The following is a 16,262-nucleotide window of genomic DNA, read 5'->3' on the forward strand; positions in this document are numbered from 1 at the left end:
CCGCCCGGGGCTCCCGCGCAGCCCGCGCAGTCGAGGCCGCTGTGGTCAGGTGGGATTTGGAAAGGAAGTGGGCGCGGCGAGAAGGGGCGTGACCAAGACGCGGTGGGCGTGGCCCGAAGGCGGGGCCAGCGTCTAATCCACCCGGCAGCGGCAGCTTCTGTGTTGCCAGAGGAAGTGGGAGGAACACGGGGCGGGTCAGTGGTGGGCGTGCGCAGGGCGTGGCCAGCCAGCTGGGTTCTGGGCGTGGCCCGGGGCCTGGGCGTGGCCTGGGCGTGGCCGAGCCCTGTCACTCTACCCGCCCGCCGCCCGCTCCAGAGCTGCAGCGCCGGCCTGAGCGCGGGACGCGGCGCCCCGGGAGGAGGGCGCAGCGACGTGGCGATGGCTCCTCGGGGACTCCCGGGGTCCGCGGTCCTCGCCGCTGCCGTCCTCGTGGGAGGCGCCGTGAGTTCGCCGCTGGTGGCCCCGGGTGAGTACCGGGTCGGGCGGGGGGCCGGGTGCGGAGCGAGGGGTCGGGCCAGCGGCCGCGCTGCGCGGAGCTGCCCCGGCTCGGTTCGGGCTCCCGCGCTCACATCTGGCCGTCCCGGGGCGGCACCTCCCTTCCCGGCCGCCCGCCTCCCGGGCCGCTTCCGAGGACCCGAGTCGCCCCGACCCCGGGCTGCTCCGGGTGCAGGGACCGGCCTTGAGTCGCCTTCCTCGGATGCGCTTGCTTCCTGGCCGCGCGCCTCGGCGCCCCGCAGGTCTCTTTCTCACTCTCAAAGGCCCGGGAGCGAAGATCGTGACACAGAGGACCGAGTGCTGTCACCCCCTACACACACACACACACACACACACACACACACACACACCCAAACTCTTGAAGAGTTCCAGTGTCTTTTCAGGTGTTTGTTTATTTTAGTGGTGGGTGGGTTCAGGTCAGCGACTCCACATCCCCTTCCTCTCCATAGATTCTGTAAATAAGGCTAGCAAGAAGGGAAGGCACATATGTACACTTGCATTTCTTCTTTCCTTCCCTGCCAATCCCTGTCATCACTACAGGGACCTTCTGTGGTCTGGGCAGGAAGCCACCAGCTGAAATGCCGGTGTCCCCAGCGATGAACTATGAACAAGTGTTTTTAATTGAAATGTCTTAAGAGGAGGTGTAATTTTTGCAGAAGCCCTGTCTCACACTCTTGTTTTTATAACTACAGGCACCAGGGATTCCTTTCTATCATTCCCCCTCTTAATTGCCACCAAACAACAGCAGTTTGAAAAAATTAACTTCATTCTTCTTGGCCATTTGGGGTTACCACAGCCTGGGATCTTACGTCAGCAAGCTCTTCCAGCTTGTCTTTGGGGGTGGCTCCTCTTTAGGTCCAAATAATAAGCATCTGGAAGCCTTCCAGCAATGATTATCTCCAAAAGAATACTTTTGCTGCTCTTGTCTCCTGAGAACATTCCGCTTATTTAAAGATTTTAAACTGCCTTATCACTGTGGCCTTCACTTTTCATAGGAAACAGAACGGGTTAGGAAGGGAACAGAATGGATAATATGTCTCCTGAGTCTTTATTAGCAGACCCATATTTCCTTCAGCCATCCACCCCGGGGAAATGGCAGTGAGTGACATGTTTTATTGGATGGCAGATTTTGATTTTCACCCTCGGTTTCCTTGCTGGGATAAGTAGGTACTTAGGTTCAAATTGTACTTGAGGTTGTAGATAGTAGGTAAGAGGGCTAGAGTCACTTGATTCAGATTTGGAAAAGAGCTTAAACTGGGAGCAAATCAGCCATCAGCAGGAGAAATCCATCCGCAGAGTAGTAGGTTTGTGTTTGAGTGGATCTCTGAGTAACATCCAGGTCTCAGGAACACAGAGTGACTGGAGAAAGCTCTTACCTAATTGCACAGTAACCTTGCTGATGAAAGTTAGTGCTTAAGAAGAATGAGGTACTTAAGAGGGAAAGGATACAGAATACAAACTTGCCAGTATGTCTTGAGACCTGTACAGAGAGATGTCCTGAAGCACCAGCATCTGATTTCTTTGGAATAGAAGATGTGTTAATGTTTGTTAGAGAAAAGGGAAGAAAGAAATGGAAAGTCGTGCTGAGAACCTGCTGTATACCAGGTTTTAGATTGGACACTTTATATATGTTTTAAACTTATTTCTCCAGACCTTGCAAACTATTTTCAGTGGGGCAACTGAAGCCCCAAATCCCTTAGGTATTCTATCAGTCAGCATTCAATCAGAAAAAGTATAACCAGTAGGAAGTGTGTGTGTGTATATGTGTGTATGATTATAAGTAAATTATTCTGGGATAATCCAGCCTGGTTGATTCTCATTTTATTCTTTTTCCACTGAACAGAACATATGCCAATCTCAGTAATCTTGTTGAGATTCTAAGAGTTTAAAATATGATAAACTTGTAAGCATGGGGTTCTCAGAAATTGTGCAGTAGAGGAAAAAAAAAAGGACAGATAGCTTCACAGTAGGGGTGGCAGTATCTTTTTTCCTTCCTACCAGAAGACGCAGTCTCTTTAAACTCCTGTCTCTAAGTAGCAGCATTTGAAACTATATACCACAGACACCAGAAAGGATGATTTCTCCCATCTTGGCTTATTTATGACAAGTTCTCTGGTTACCCAACCATTAGGCTTATTAGTTTTTCTACTAGAAGTGGGCATGACCTTTGAGTTAGAAGTGGGTGAGAAAGGCCCAGGTGTTGGTGAGCTGGGAACTGCGCAACCCTTGGGTTCTGTGGGCTTCTGTCCAGCCTCCTGACTCCTCATTGAGATGCTAAAGATAAACTTGATTAAATTCTGGGTTCTCCTTTGGCCAGGTAGCCACTCAGCAGTACACCCACATCATACTTAATCAGTGGGTAGAATGATTTTTAAAAGGGCATTCCTTGGAGCTTGGGATCCTCTGATAAAATTTAATTTCAGGAGGAAATGAAAAATTTTAGAAGTGCTTGCCTGATGTTTCCTCTCTCCCCTCTGTATCTCCTTCCCCTCTGCCAAGAGAGAGAGAGAGAGAGAGAGAGAGAGAGAGAGAGAGAGAGAGAGAAAAGAAAAAAGAAAAAAGAAAAAAAAAAGATAAGAGTCAAGTAAACTAGGAGTTTGAATTGTTGGATTTAAATGAAAGCTGAGCCGGGTGTGGTGGTGCATGCTTGTAATCCCAGTGCTTGGGAGGCTGAGACAGGAGGATCACACAGGTTCGAAGCCAGACTCAGCTACTTAGTGAGACCATGTTTCAAAATAAAGAATAGAAAATGGGGATGGGGGTGTAGCTCGGAGGTAGAATGCCCCTGGGTTCCATCTCCAGTACTACAGGGGGGAAAAAACAAGTCGAAGATTTCAGCCAAAGCTGTTTTTTGATTCCAGGTATTGCTAACAATTTTATTGTTACTTTTTAACAATATTACGGTTGACTCTGATGTTAAAGTCGAATTACCTATTGGTACAATATAAAAATGACTTAAAATTGACAAGAAGAGGGATCTAAATTAGCACTGGTTATTTATTTTGAAGCTTGGCAATGTGGCCCATGCCTGTAATGCCAGTACTTGGGAGGTTGAGACAGGAGAATCTCAGGTTTTAGGCCAATCTCTCCAATTTAGCAGGACCATCAGCAACCTGGTGAAACCCTTATTCAAAGTAAAACATAAAACAGGGTGGGGGTGTAGCTCAGAGGTTGCGTGCCCCTGGGTTCAACCCCCATTACCAACTGACCAACCAACATACAACATTTATGTTAAATGGTTCCTAATAATTTTAGAGTGTGTGCTTCAATAGTTCTTAAATATTTGGTGGGCTGTTGAAAGCCAGTCGAATAATGAATTTGATGTGGCTTACAAAAACTACAGTTGGAATTTAGTACATTGTAGACACCTTATTCCTTTTAGAAGGAATTTGATGATTATTATTACCTATTATGTGGCAGGCAATGGTCTGAGTACTTAGATCATTTCATTCTTTCAACACCTTGTAAGCTATATATCTTTATGTTTTTATGGACAAGGAAATCGAGTCTCTGATACACTGAAAAAGTCACCCAGATAGGTAAGCTTTTTTTTTTTCTTTTCTTTTTTTTCAGTACTGGACATGGAACCCCAGGGGCATTCTACCTCCAAGCTACAGCCTCAGCCCTATTTTTTTTTTTTAGTCTTTTTGTTTTTGAAACAGGGTCTCACTGGGTTGCCAAGGGCCTCACTAAGTAGCTGAAGCTGCTCCGTGAACTGTAATCCTCTGGTCTCCACCTCCCAAATGCTGGGATTACAAGTGTGAGCCACCACACCGGTGCGTTAAGCTATTTTTTCATTTTGATATAGATCGGTTCCATTCTGAAGCCCATGTTTATTATTATCAATCCATTTTATTCTTTTCTGAGTAAGAAAACTCCTTTTATTCTAAGATGTTTTGATGGGACAGAGGCATGATAAAGTAGAAAGAGGACTGTGCTTTAAAGAGCCTGAACTTGAAGCCAAAGCCAAGAAGAGAGTCTGCCACTTGCATTTCCTCACCTGTGACATGGGTATTGTGCCAGCTCTGGTCTTTATGTTTGTGAGGTTGAAATGAGCTGTTGTCTATGAAAGGCTTAAGAAATGGCAAAGTGACATATGTCTATTATCCTGTGTATTTTTAACTGAATTTCTTTCCCAAAATGTCCCTGCGCCGCCTTCTTCTTCTTCTTCTTCTTCTTCTTCTTCTTCTTCTTCTTCTTCTTCTTCTTCTTCTTCTTCTTCTTCTTCTTCTTCTCCTTCTCCTTCTCCTTCTCCTTCTCCTTCTTCTTCTTCTTCTTATTATTATTATTATTATTATTATTATTATTATTATTATTATGGCACTGGGAATTAAACCCAGGGACATTCTGATCTCCTCCCCCAGCCCTATATTAAATTTTCTTTTGAAACAGGGTCTTGCTCTGTTGCTGAGTCTTGCTAACTTGATGAGCCTGTGATCCTCCTATCTCAGCCTCCTAAGTACTGGGATCACAACGTTTGTGCCACCACACTGGGCTTGATTTATAGCATTATGTCAGTTAAAATGCCTAGTAAACGCAGACCACATCTACTCTAAGGTTTTCATTCCAGAGGTGGTGATGGTTTTGCAGTGCTTGCTTATAATTTTCTCCAAGCCCTCAGGTGAGTTTGCTGCCACGGAGTGGCTTGTTTCCATTCCCCCTCAGCTAAAGTACGCTGCTCTCGGTACTTTTGGAAAGTCTGCACTCCCAGGAATTGAAGTTTGTGTAGAAAAGGGAAGATAATCACCCTTGTTTCCATTCATCTGAGTACTAGCCACTGTTAGCGTAGAGTTCTGGTCTTCTCTGTGCAGAGCCTGTCCCTCCTTCAGGAGGAACATATCCTGCCCTTTCACCTCTTGTTATAAGCAAAGATTTTTTTCCATTCTGTTATACATATTATATATATTACTATTACTATGCATTTATTATTTTACCTATGGTGCCCCCTTTTAGAAGGTTTCAATGTGGTACTGCTTGTTTTAAAATTCAGTGAACACCAGTGTAAGGCTTTGTCTAAATATTGGATGACTTCCACTGAAAATGGGATCGACTCATATTTTTATTTATTTATTTATTTTTGGTACTGGGGATTGAACCAAAGGACATTCTACCTCCAAGCTATACCCCCAGGCCATTCCCCCCCACCTTTGTTTTAAAATTTGAACCAGGGCCTCCCTGAGATGCTGAGGCTGGCTTCATACCCACAGTCCTCCTGGCTTAAGGATTGTAGGTGTGAGCCCCTGTACCTTGTTGACATTCATATTTTTGAGGTCTTTGATGACTCCTGTATTGATCTGAAGGTTGTCCAGTTTACGTCCTCACAGCTGTGGTCTAAAAGTATCATTTTTCACACTCTTGACATTTTTTTCTCAAAAAACATATTTGCGAATTTTTAGGTAAGAATTTGTACCATGATTGTTTTAATTTTACATCATCGATTACAAGCAGGTCAAATATTATTTCTAGTATTTGAGGCATGTTTACATGTCTATAATCTATTCTAAATAACTTACTTCCAAGTGTGAAAAGCTCTCAAAATAAATTTTTTTTTTAGCCTTTGGTATGGTAAAACATAACCTGAACCAGTACGAAATTCTACGGTATATATTTGTCTCACTTGGTTTGAGTATTCATGTTTTGCTTCAGTGATATTAACAAGTTTGATTACTAACTGTTACACAATCTGTGTAACATATCCTGCATTACCTTTCTGGAGTCATAGAATCTGAATTTTGAGGCACTTATGACCCGCAGGTTTTCAGATGAGGAATTATGGTCCTGTATTTTCTCTTTCTCGACTCAACTGTTCACATCTGTTGGGAGCCAAATGTAGGTATCTTATGTAAATACCCAAAATATCCTATAAAGAAACAACAAAAATCCTACAGACATTTTAAAAATAGCAAAAGATCCAGTGAAGATTTTTTTTTTAAATATAGCAAAATATCCTGTGAAAAAAGTAATTCCTCAAATGCATGGAGCCTCAGGAGAAGAATCCCTGCTTTGATACGCTCATGCAGATTGAATATAATAAGGACATGCGGACAAAGCCCAGGTTTCCTTTGTTTGGGTGGCTTTTTGGACGCGTCCCCGCCATAATGGAACCTTGGTGGAGGGATGGAGAGGTTGGGCTGAGTTTCTTCTCTGCTCTCCTCTGCCAGTTGTTGACACAGCCCTCTTTGTGGGAGAAAGAAACTTAACACCACCCAAAGGACTGTGGGGAGGGTGGGCAGGGTAGAGGGGGGCGGGCACCCCAGGCAACTTGAGTTCTTATAGCCAGCCTGCGTACCCTGAGGATCCTTTTGCCCGACCTGCATTCAGGAGACCTAGTTTTCCATTCCTACATGCAGTACCCTGTGGCCCCCAGCCTCTTGTCTTTGTTCCTTTGGTTCTGTCCCAGGACTCCAAACAGGGACAGTCGCCAGCCTGGGGGTCTTGTGTTTCCTGTGCCGGCTCGAAGCCCTTCCCTAGGTCCCCTTCCCTACTTTGTTTGCATACTTGCTGTACTTCAACCACTAATAAAAGTGCCTGTTGTACAGAGAATAAAATCTTTAAACCACTCTTCTTATCTGTATTCTGGAGAAAATATGGCTGAGCTGCCTCAAGGAGTTTCTACCACAATCACGTGAGATAAACAAGTGAGTGCTTGACACAGGGCCTGGGACACTGTCACCACTAGGAAGGCCTATTGCTATTATGTGTCCTTTACCGGACACTAACCCTTCACAGCTAAAGGATGAAAGCGAGTTGTAAGCACTCCAGAGTTTTCCTTTCTGGTTGTCTGCCATCACCTGAGGTGTCCTTGTCTCCTTTGGCTCTTCGGTCCTGGATGTGGTGCTGACTGTGAATGGGTAGAGTGGCTTTGAGGAAGCCATGCTGAGGCCCCAGGGGAGGAAGAGTAGGGGCTGGTGGGCTTGGCAGAGAGCTGTCTTGGGAGGCAGCCGACTTGTGGGGCAGAGCCACTGGCTTCTACCATTAGGCATGGGAGGACAGGAACAAGAAGGAAGAAAACATGACTTTCATAAAGATAGCATGCAGTACTTCCTTTTGGAAGATCTTTGGACTTTTCCTTAATTGACTTCTAGCTAGCTGATCTGTGGGATGAGTAGGACCGGAAAAAAATGAGAGGAATTGTGTTGCTCTTGGTCAAATTCTTTGAGGGTGAGAATGGACTTTGGTAGCTGTCTTGTCATGAATACTCTCCTTTTGCAGATGGGGAAACTGAGTCCAGAAAGCTTCAGTGGCCTGTGGGAGTCGGGGCAGCACAGTCTGTGGAGGAGCAGACCTTTAGGAAGAGGCTCTGTGTATCTTGTTCACTGGTGGAGGCTCAGATCCAGGCACAGGACCCACCCAGAAGAGAGTAGATTCTTAAAACTGTGAAAGGGGAAGGAGGCCCGAGTTAGAATCCAGCTGTTCTAACTTTTTCTTTGTAATAGAAGTGAAGAGTTACTCTTGCCAGTGCTCACAGACAGGTCTCAGCTGTAAGTCTCCTCTGCCCCTTCGCCAGAGTTGGCAAGAGGCTGTGTTGTCTGCAAGCCTCTTTGGGCTATATTGTTCCAAAGGTGGAAAAATCTGGCTATGGAGAGAAAGAGAATGATAACATCAAGTAATCGAGTACTGTCATGTGGGGTGAGGGGGAAGAGGATGACATTGGGAGGAAGTATTAATGAATGTTTCCAGAGTGAAGGTTTTCAAAACCCAAATCCATTCATGAAACTCTTTCAAAGAGAACTGAATGAAGGTGTATTTCTACAACCGGGGCTTCCAGCAAAGCTATCAGTTGTGTATATTATCCTATTCCTAATTTTATAGAATGCTCTCTACCCTTCAAAACCATTTGCCTCATGGATGTCTTAGTTTGTCTCCTGCTGCCTTACGAAAATACTTGAAACTGGGTAGTGTAGAAGAGTTGGAGTGTGCTCCATTCACAGTGGTGGAGGCTGAGAAGTCCAGGAGCACAGCACCGGCATCGACCGGGCGCCTGGTTCTTGTGGGCACAGGCTTCACATGGCGAGATGGAGCCAGTGTGGCTAGTCTGGTCTCTGTTCCTCTTCTTATAAGGTCACTAATGCCATCATGGGTGCTCCACCCTCTCATCTAATCCTAATTGCTGCCCAAAGGCACCATCTCCAAACACCACTGACATGAATGTGGGGATTAAGTTTGTCATGTGAACTTTTGAGGGACACATTCAAACCGTAGCAGCAGGTTAATTCTTTGATGTGTTTAGTCATTCAGCAAATGTTAACAGAGTGCCCTATTGTGTGGGAGGCACCGAGGATAAACTGATGTGAACAGAATGGACTCAGTCCCTGTCTTTGTGGAGTCTCAGGTTCACAGTGAAGACAGTTAAATAAACAGAACGATACAGTGTTATTATTACCTCAATGAGGGAGACATGGCACAGGGCCAGGCTCTCTCCTGGGGCTGGGGGTGGAGCACGGAAAGAGAACCTGGTGGGGGGCAGGGCTTTCAGGAAGAAATGAAGCTTAAAGTTCAACTTTCAAAGCAGTAGGACTTAGCCAGGCCAGCAGGACTGGTGGTCACTGAAGGGTGGAGGTGCCATGGTGTAGGCATGGTCTGAACTTGGCCTGCTACAGTTGCGGTGTTGAATTTTCATCTCCAGTGTGAAACATTAAGACAGTGGAAACTTGATCTGAGTATGGTGTGTAGAGGTGGGGCCTTTGGGAGGTAATTAGGATTAGATAAAATCTTCAGGGTGGGGCCCCCATGATTAAATACTGATGGCTTCATAAAAAAAGGAGGAGAGACTGGAGGAGATGGGCGTGCACGTGTATCCACATGCACTCCTGTGGGTGCTCCCTGCCTCTAGCCATGTGATGCTCTGAGCCACCTTGGGACTCTGCCAGCAGTAAAACCATCACCCTCTACAGGCCCTTGAACTTCCAGAACTGTGAGCGAATGAACCTCTTTTCTTTAAAACTTTCCCAGTCTGTGGCATTGTGTTATCAGCAGCAGAAAACGTACTGATCCAGGAGGCAAGAGCAAGCCGTGGTCCCCAAACTGGCGCGTGTGGGAGTGTGTCTGTGGTGGGGCAGGAGAACCGACTTTTCTCTCACTTTTCCCACTGATGCTGGCTAATTATCAAAAGTGAGAAGGAGAGCAGGGGAGAGAAGAGGCTGAAGAAGTAGGTGGCTTGCATCCCTCGTCATCCAGAATTCACTTCCTTCCTTCTTCGTGGACTTTCTAGATCTGCCCTCGACCCGTCCGTCCTTCAAACTGAGATCAAGGGCAATCCCCAGGACACTTTTCTCTGCATTCTCACGGGCTGTCACCCCCTGTGTGCACATGTTGAGCCCTTGAATACCTATTGCACCTGTTTTGTGTTACCTAACCCTCCACTGTATGCATTTGTTTCCAGTGTGTTTTGTTTAACTAGAGTTCCTTGAAACTGCCAAGTATACAAGGTGTGCACAAGTATTTGGTTGCCTGATCAAATTCAGTTCTTGGAACCATTATGAGGAGCAGATTGCCAACCTCTCTGTTTTGGAGAGGTGAGGAAATTGAGACTCACCTAGGAATAACCAAGAAGAAAAGGAGTGCAGTTTCTCACTCAGGTCGTAGAGGAGGGGAAGCCAGAGTCAGGTGTATATTTGGTCTTCTCAAATGTGCTTGGCATGATGTGAAATGACACATATTTTGTGCTGCCTATCACTGGCAGAAGGAAAGGTTTATACTGAACTTGTCCTTTTCATCGTAGTTCCATTTACTTCAAGAGCAAACCGAGGAAATCTGATGAATTAAATGTAGACTTCTGTTTTTGTTGGAAAATGGGTGATTTGCCTATAAATTCTCCAAATTGTCCACTTGCTTTTAGAATAAAACACAAGTTAGACAATGAGGTGGTTACCCTTGTTAACCAGCCAGATAAGTTCGAGGGGTGGAGATTTGTAAAGAACCTGTGATCAACGTGTTACGTGATAGGTAGGGTTAAAAGCAAGCAAACAATTCCTTTCAGTACTGATACTACGCCAAGCCTTCCTCTGCATCCTCCCCATCCGTGTACAAACGCATAACATGGTTTTCAGAGATTCCTGTGAGGGGTGGAGGTCTGGAGAACTCACTGGGCTTTCTGTCTCACGGTATAACTCAGGAACACTAATTTCCCAATATCGTAACAGCTCTTCAGAGCTGGAAGTCTCCAACACAATTGTGTGAATTACTCACATTATAAAAAAAACTGGCAGCTGGCAGTTTCCTGGCATTGGAGAGGTGGCAGATGCTAATGAGCATGCATTCATTTCTTTACCTTTCTTTATAAGTTCTCCCTACAGGCTTCTGTGGTCTGATGCTTTATTGCTTCCTCCCTTCTTTCCTCTCTTCTCCCCCTCCATGAAAGCTAAGACATGAACAACCACCAGAAGAAAGCTGGGGCCTTGGGCAGTGCTTAAAGCTAGGTGATAGAATCAAGAGGCAGGGTTTTGAGGGGGAAACTTACTGCACATGCATATTTGCCAAGTAGGTATCTTTTGGTCTTTGCAGGCAAAACTTGCAGGTATTTTTTTTTTTTTTAATGCACAACCTGCACTTAGTTTAAAAATGAGGTTTTCCTCATTTGAGATACCGCGAGGTATCTCAATTACCTAAGTGTATTGCAGGTATGTCAAATGAACTACATGTTTGGTTTCTGTTCTGCGCAAACTTGTTATGGATGTGGAACAGGTCGTGAGATGATGATAGGTTTGGAACCATGAGAGAAACACGGCTAGGTGCTGTGTGGGATTACAGCGGAGGAGGCTTTCCTTCTGATGAGAGGGATGGGAAGGACTTTAGAACCTAACAATTGACATTTAAGGGTACCTTCAAGGGAAAGGGGACAATGTTTCATATGAAAGTCTGGGCAGAGGTGTGGAAGTAGAAGGAAAAAAGTCAGTGCAGACTGTGGGGACAAAAGTTCACAGTGCAGCGGTGAGAGGAAACTCCACAGGGGAGACCGAGGCAGAGCTGCCGAGCTGCTAAAACTGTGCACTCTTTTGTGCAGGCTGTGGGGCTGAGGAGCAGGGTGTGGGGTGAGGACAGGGGTCAGCGAGAGGCCCTCAGGCCTTCTCTGGTGAGGGGAGAGTCCCCGAGACTGATCTGAGTAGGACTCGAGTTCATGACAGGGTCCCATACTGTCATGGAGGGAGGGAACAAATAATATTCATTTTGTTCTTCATATCTCTGAGTCATTGACAGGATCAAGCAAATAATAGCTCTTTTAAAGTAACACACATATGACCTATATATAGCATAATAGGTTTTATGTAATGCATACTGGTATATATAGATGGAAACAATTCTTGTTTTCTAGTTTAAGGAAAGCTGGGAAATGAGTATCAGGAAGTAAGTGTAGTGGATTTAGTCTGTATGGTAAGAAAGCCAAGAAGCTTTTATTAATGGTAAAAGCTGACTGATTATGTATTTGTCTTCAGTAAATCCTCAGAAATTGTACAGATCAGCCTGACTACTGAGTTCTTCACTGTGGAACATTTATTTTAAGAAGATGACTGAGTATTTTCATTTTTCATCCCTGTTTTCCAGCTAGGTCCACATTGTTTTCTTCTCCTTTCTGGTGTGGAAGGCTGTCAGTGGTAGGGCGATGCCTGTAAATAAAACATGCAGACGGGCAGGGGATGATTGATGAATCCCTGCTTGGCGGAGGGCTCCACGCTGTCACTTCCTGCAAGTCTGTTTTCCCAGTCTCTCAGTGCCTCATAATGTGATTGGATAGACCTGGGGGAGGAAAAATAACCAGTCTGGAAGAAATCTAGCAGACTGTGTGTGTGTCTGTGTGTGTGTGTGTGTGTGTGTGTGTGTGTGTGTGTGTGTGTTACTGAGAATTGAACCCCAGGGGCATTCTATCTCTGATCTATATCTCTAGTCCCCCTCCTTTTTTTTTTTTTTTTTTTTTTTTGAAACAGGTCTCTGCTAAGTTGCCAAGAGCCTTACTAAATTGCTGAGGCTGGCCACAAACCTGTGATCCTCTTGTCTCAGTCTCCAAAGTACTGGGATGGCAGGCATGCACCACAATGCCTGGCTTCTAGTAGACATTTGATGCCTCCATACTATGGAAGTGGTGGTTACACGAGTCTTTTTAGTTCCTGGGTGGGTGGAAGGGGCAGGAATATGAGAACTCTGTTGGATAATATTGATCTTTTTCATTCTGGTTCAGTGCTGTACCTTGAAATATGAATGAGTAAAGACTCTTGACTCTGAGTCAATATGGTATAATAAAAATATCTGTGTTTGATTTGTGCCCCTGATTTCTAGCACTACACTCCTAAAACCCTGGGGATTTTGACTTTTGCATGCCAGGACTATCTTTTGCTGTTTATCATGAGGCTTTAGGTAATACTTGAGTTCATTTAAATGAGGTGACTTCTGGTGGGATTTCTAACAACTTCTGGATGGGGCTGGTTGTCTGGGGTACCAGTGATGTAATTAGAGGGTTGGCACTCAAGCTGTCCACCAGCCAGTGACTTAATCAGTTATGTCTCCTGAAGAGAGCTTCCATGAACACTCTGAATCAGAGAGGCTGAGGCATCCTCTGTGTGCTGAGCTCATGGATGTGCTGGGTGGTGGTTCACCTGGGGAGGGTCTGGCCACCTGTCCCCTCCCTTCCCATCCCAGCCCTCTGCCCCTTGCATCTCTTACATTTGGCTGTTCCTGAGTTGAATTCTTCATAATAAACCTGTAATCATAAGTACAAGGCTCTCCTGAATTTTACAAGTCTTTGTTGCGAATTATCAAAACTGAGTGGGGGGTAATAGATAGTAGAAGCCCCCAGTTTGTAGTCAGCTAGGCAGAAATGTGGTTAACCTGTAGACCCCATTTGAGGCTGACATCTTGAATGAGGGCCAGCATGTGGGACTGAGCCTTTGACCCACACCCACAGGATCAGTACTAATTCCAGGTGGCATCAGAATTGAATTAGGACATACATTGGGGGGTGAAGAATTGGGTGTTAAAAAAAAATCAGTCTCACCTTTCTTGTGGGGGAAAAACCAACTTATAATATTAACTCATTGTGCCTAGAATAATCCCTTTCAACTTATACTTGTTTTCTATTTGGAGAAAGGCTCAAAGGCATAAAAAAAAGTCTAGCGAAAAAGAAAAAAATTTCCAGTGGGAAAAGCCAGTGCTTTACTTTTTCTATGTTTACCTTGTGTTCTATAGTGCAGTAGAGTGCAAGTTTTAGCACTATATGGTTTTCTTTGACCCTTGTTTCCTGTGGTTTAGGCCAAAGGTTTCATAGCATTGTTTCTTCCTCTAGTCTGTGGAAATATCTAGTTTGTCAGTATTATGGATTGTAGTTATAGGCATTTCCCTTACTGGGGGATTTCCAGTACTCTGTTTTTTGCCTCTGCAACATTAATACCACCATTAGTTTGAGTCATGTGAAATGACCAGTATTCAACTAATTTCCACCTATAGTGACAACAATTCCATATGGCTCAACCAAATAGTAATGAAGGTTCCTTATTGATTTCATTATCCATAGCTTAAAATCTAGTTCTTCTGATTATCACTAAGATATTTTAGAAAATGCGAAAGTTAGAGAAAAAATATTTTGAAGTTCCAACATTGAGTATATTGGGAACATATTATCTAACAGGCCTCATTTTTCTAGGCATAGGTCACCCTCTTCCTTTTTAGAAAACCTTTTTGTGATCTGTGTTCAAATGAAATAGAGAGAGTGTGGAAAATACTGAAATAAACTAAAACTAAAATAATCACACCACTCAAAGATAACTAGTGTAAACATTTTCTTTTGCTTATAAAACCTGGTGTATTAGCACTAAATACTGCTTTGTGTTTATTTTATCACAACATATTTCATTAATGATTGACACTATTTTGGACAAGGTGAGATATGACAAATCTGATCCCGTCTTACAAATTGTTTCTATTGTTTTAAGAGTCAAAAGGAAGTTTAAGATTTCTGAGAAGCAGCTGTAATTTCAAGTTACATATGTAGAGCAGGGCAGAATTTAAAATTTGCTTCTTATCCCAGGATCGGTTATAAATTAGCACTAGATGCCAATAAATAGATACATCTTATTGGATTGAATGTAACTTTTGAATGCATCCTCTCTTCCCAATAATTGATTTGTCTCATTAGGCCAAACCTTTCTGTCCTTCTGGAATTATTAGGGAATTAGATGAGTAATGACTGTCTGTAGATTTTCTACTCAAAATTCTTGCTCAACCCCTGGAACAGCATATTATTTAGAGCAGAGATGAACCATGGAATTTCACTGAATGTCAAAATTGTTCACTCTTACTCTTCAGAGGCCGACAGAGCACCAGGGCCTGGGCTCTGACTCTGGAGCCAGCCATCTAGACTAAAGTTCCACATCTGCTACTTGCTAGTTGTGTGACCTGGTTTAAGTTACTTGACCACTCTGCGCTATACTTTTCACATATGTAAAACAGGGTCGAAAACCTACCCCATAGGGCTATTGTAAGGGTTAAATGAGTTAATATCTACGGTGTTTGGAGTAGCAACTGCACAAATAATGCACGATTCTTAATGTGATAATTCATAGTGTTTTTTCTTTTGGGGGCATCTCAATGGCTGCTGATGGTTTGCAGAGTGGTTACTTGTGTTTCATGCCAATGGCCTTCACGTTCATTCCTCTCCCTTTCAGTGAACATGTCTGTGTCTGGGGTTTTCCCAGGGTTTGCCTTTGCTGACACCAGGTTTGTCTCCTCTCTGGGCCTCCTTTCCCTTGCTCCTTCTCCAGCAGTGGTAGTGCGGATTTCTCATTGGGAGACTTCAACCAGGACAGAATCTCAGGCTGCATGGTTACTCACCTTCATTTCCCAGTTCCCAAATTCTCAGAAGCCAAGTCACGTGTTGTCTTGCAGGAACACTGCCTGGCTTAACCTGTGACTAATTTGAAAAGTTTCTGTTAGGACTTTTGTAGCATTCTGTTTAATCATTATCCGCTTCCTGTTCCTGGAAGGAAGAGAAGCGCCGGGCCCGGTGCTGGTGATCTGGGAGTCCCGGTGGTCCTTCCCGAGCGCTGTGGTCACCTGCTGCTCCTGGCGCATTCCAGCATTCCGCACTCCCCTTTGGACACTGAACACCGCCTCCTCCAGTCCTGCTCCAGGGCCGTTGGCTTTTCCCTTTGTTTCGTTTCTATCCCTAGATGAGCTACAAGCTTTGGGAGGACCACACCTGCTTTATACTGGTAGTAATAATTACCACCCACTCATAGTTCTCACTGCAACACTGGCCAATGTTTATTGTGCACTTACTCTGTATCAAGTGTTACCGTGGTACAGCAAAACTGTACCGGTGTGAGATATAGCTGCGGGTTCTTGTTCTTAGCTATGTTGGAAAAAAAATAGCCAAAACTCTGTTTTTTTTTTTTTTTTTTTTTACTGTAAGCTTAAGCAATTTTATTATTACAAAGACAGAAAGAAGGAACAGAAATTAAAGCACTACACCAGAGGGAGTAACTTGAAAATAAGTTACTGAAGTTTTTGGATACAGAACAGTTTTTATAAAGATATATTGTCCTTTATCTTGCTCAACCAATAATCTTCTGACCTGACTATCCGCCCCTTCTCCCCAGCAAGTCTTTTGATGTGGGGATTCACTATCTTATATCCCGTCTGACCAAAATCGTCTTCATATAAGTGTAAACTCAGATCTTTTAAGATCCCCAAAATGTGTCACTTCCATAATCCAAGTCAGCTATCTCTTGAAGGCATGTGCCCTCCTCTCACATCCTAGTCTATCCACTAGAAGTTGCTTG

At 44.3% G+C, this 16,262-nt stretch overlaps 1 protein-coding gene across 1 annotated transcript in view; it reads left to right on the plus strand.

Moving 5' to 3' along the window:
• Positions 1–378: 378 nt before the first annotated feature.
• RELL1 (RELT like 1) overlaps positions 379–16,262 on the plus strand; it is a gene marked incomplete at both ends in the record, with an annotated part of 50,554 nt that continues 34,670 nt past the window's right edge. Inside the window, one exon of the mRNA XM_080697006.1 lies at positions 379–466. Coding sequence (XP_080553132.1) covers positions 379–466 — 88 coding nt within the window. The remainder of the gene's footprint in view (positions 467–16,262) is intronic.

Source organism: Muscardinus avellanarius, assembly GCF_963383645.1.
Source record: "Muscardinus avellanarius genome assembly, chromosome: 6".
Lineage (NCBI taxonomy): Eukaryota > Metazoa > Chordata > Mammalia > Rodentia > Gliridae > Muscardinus > Muscardinus avellanarius.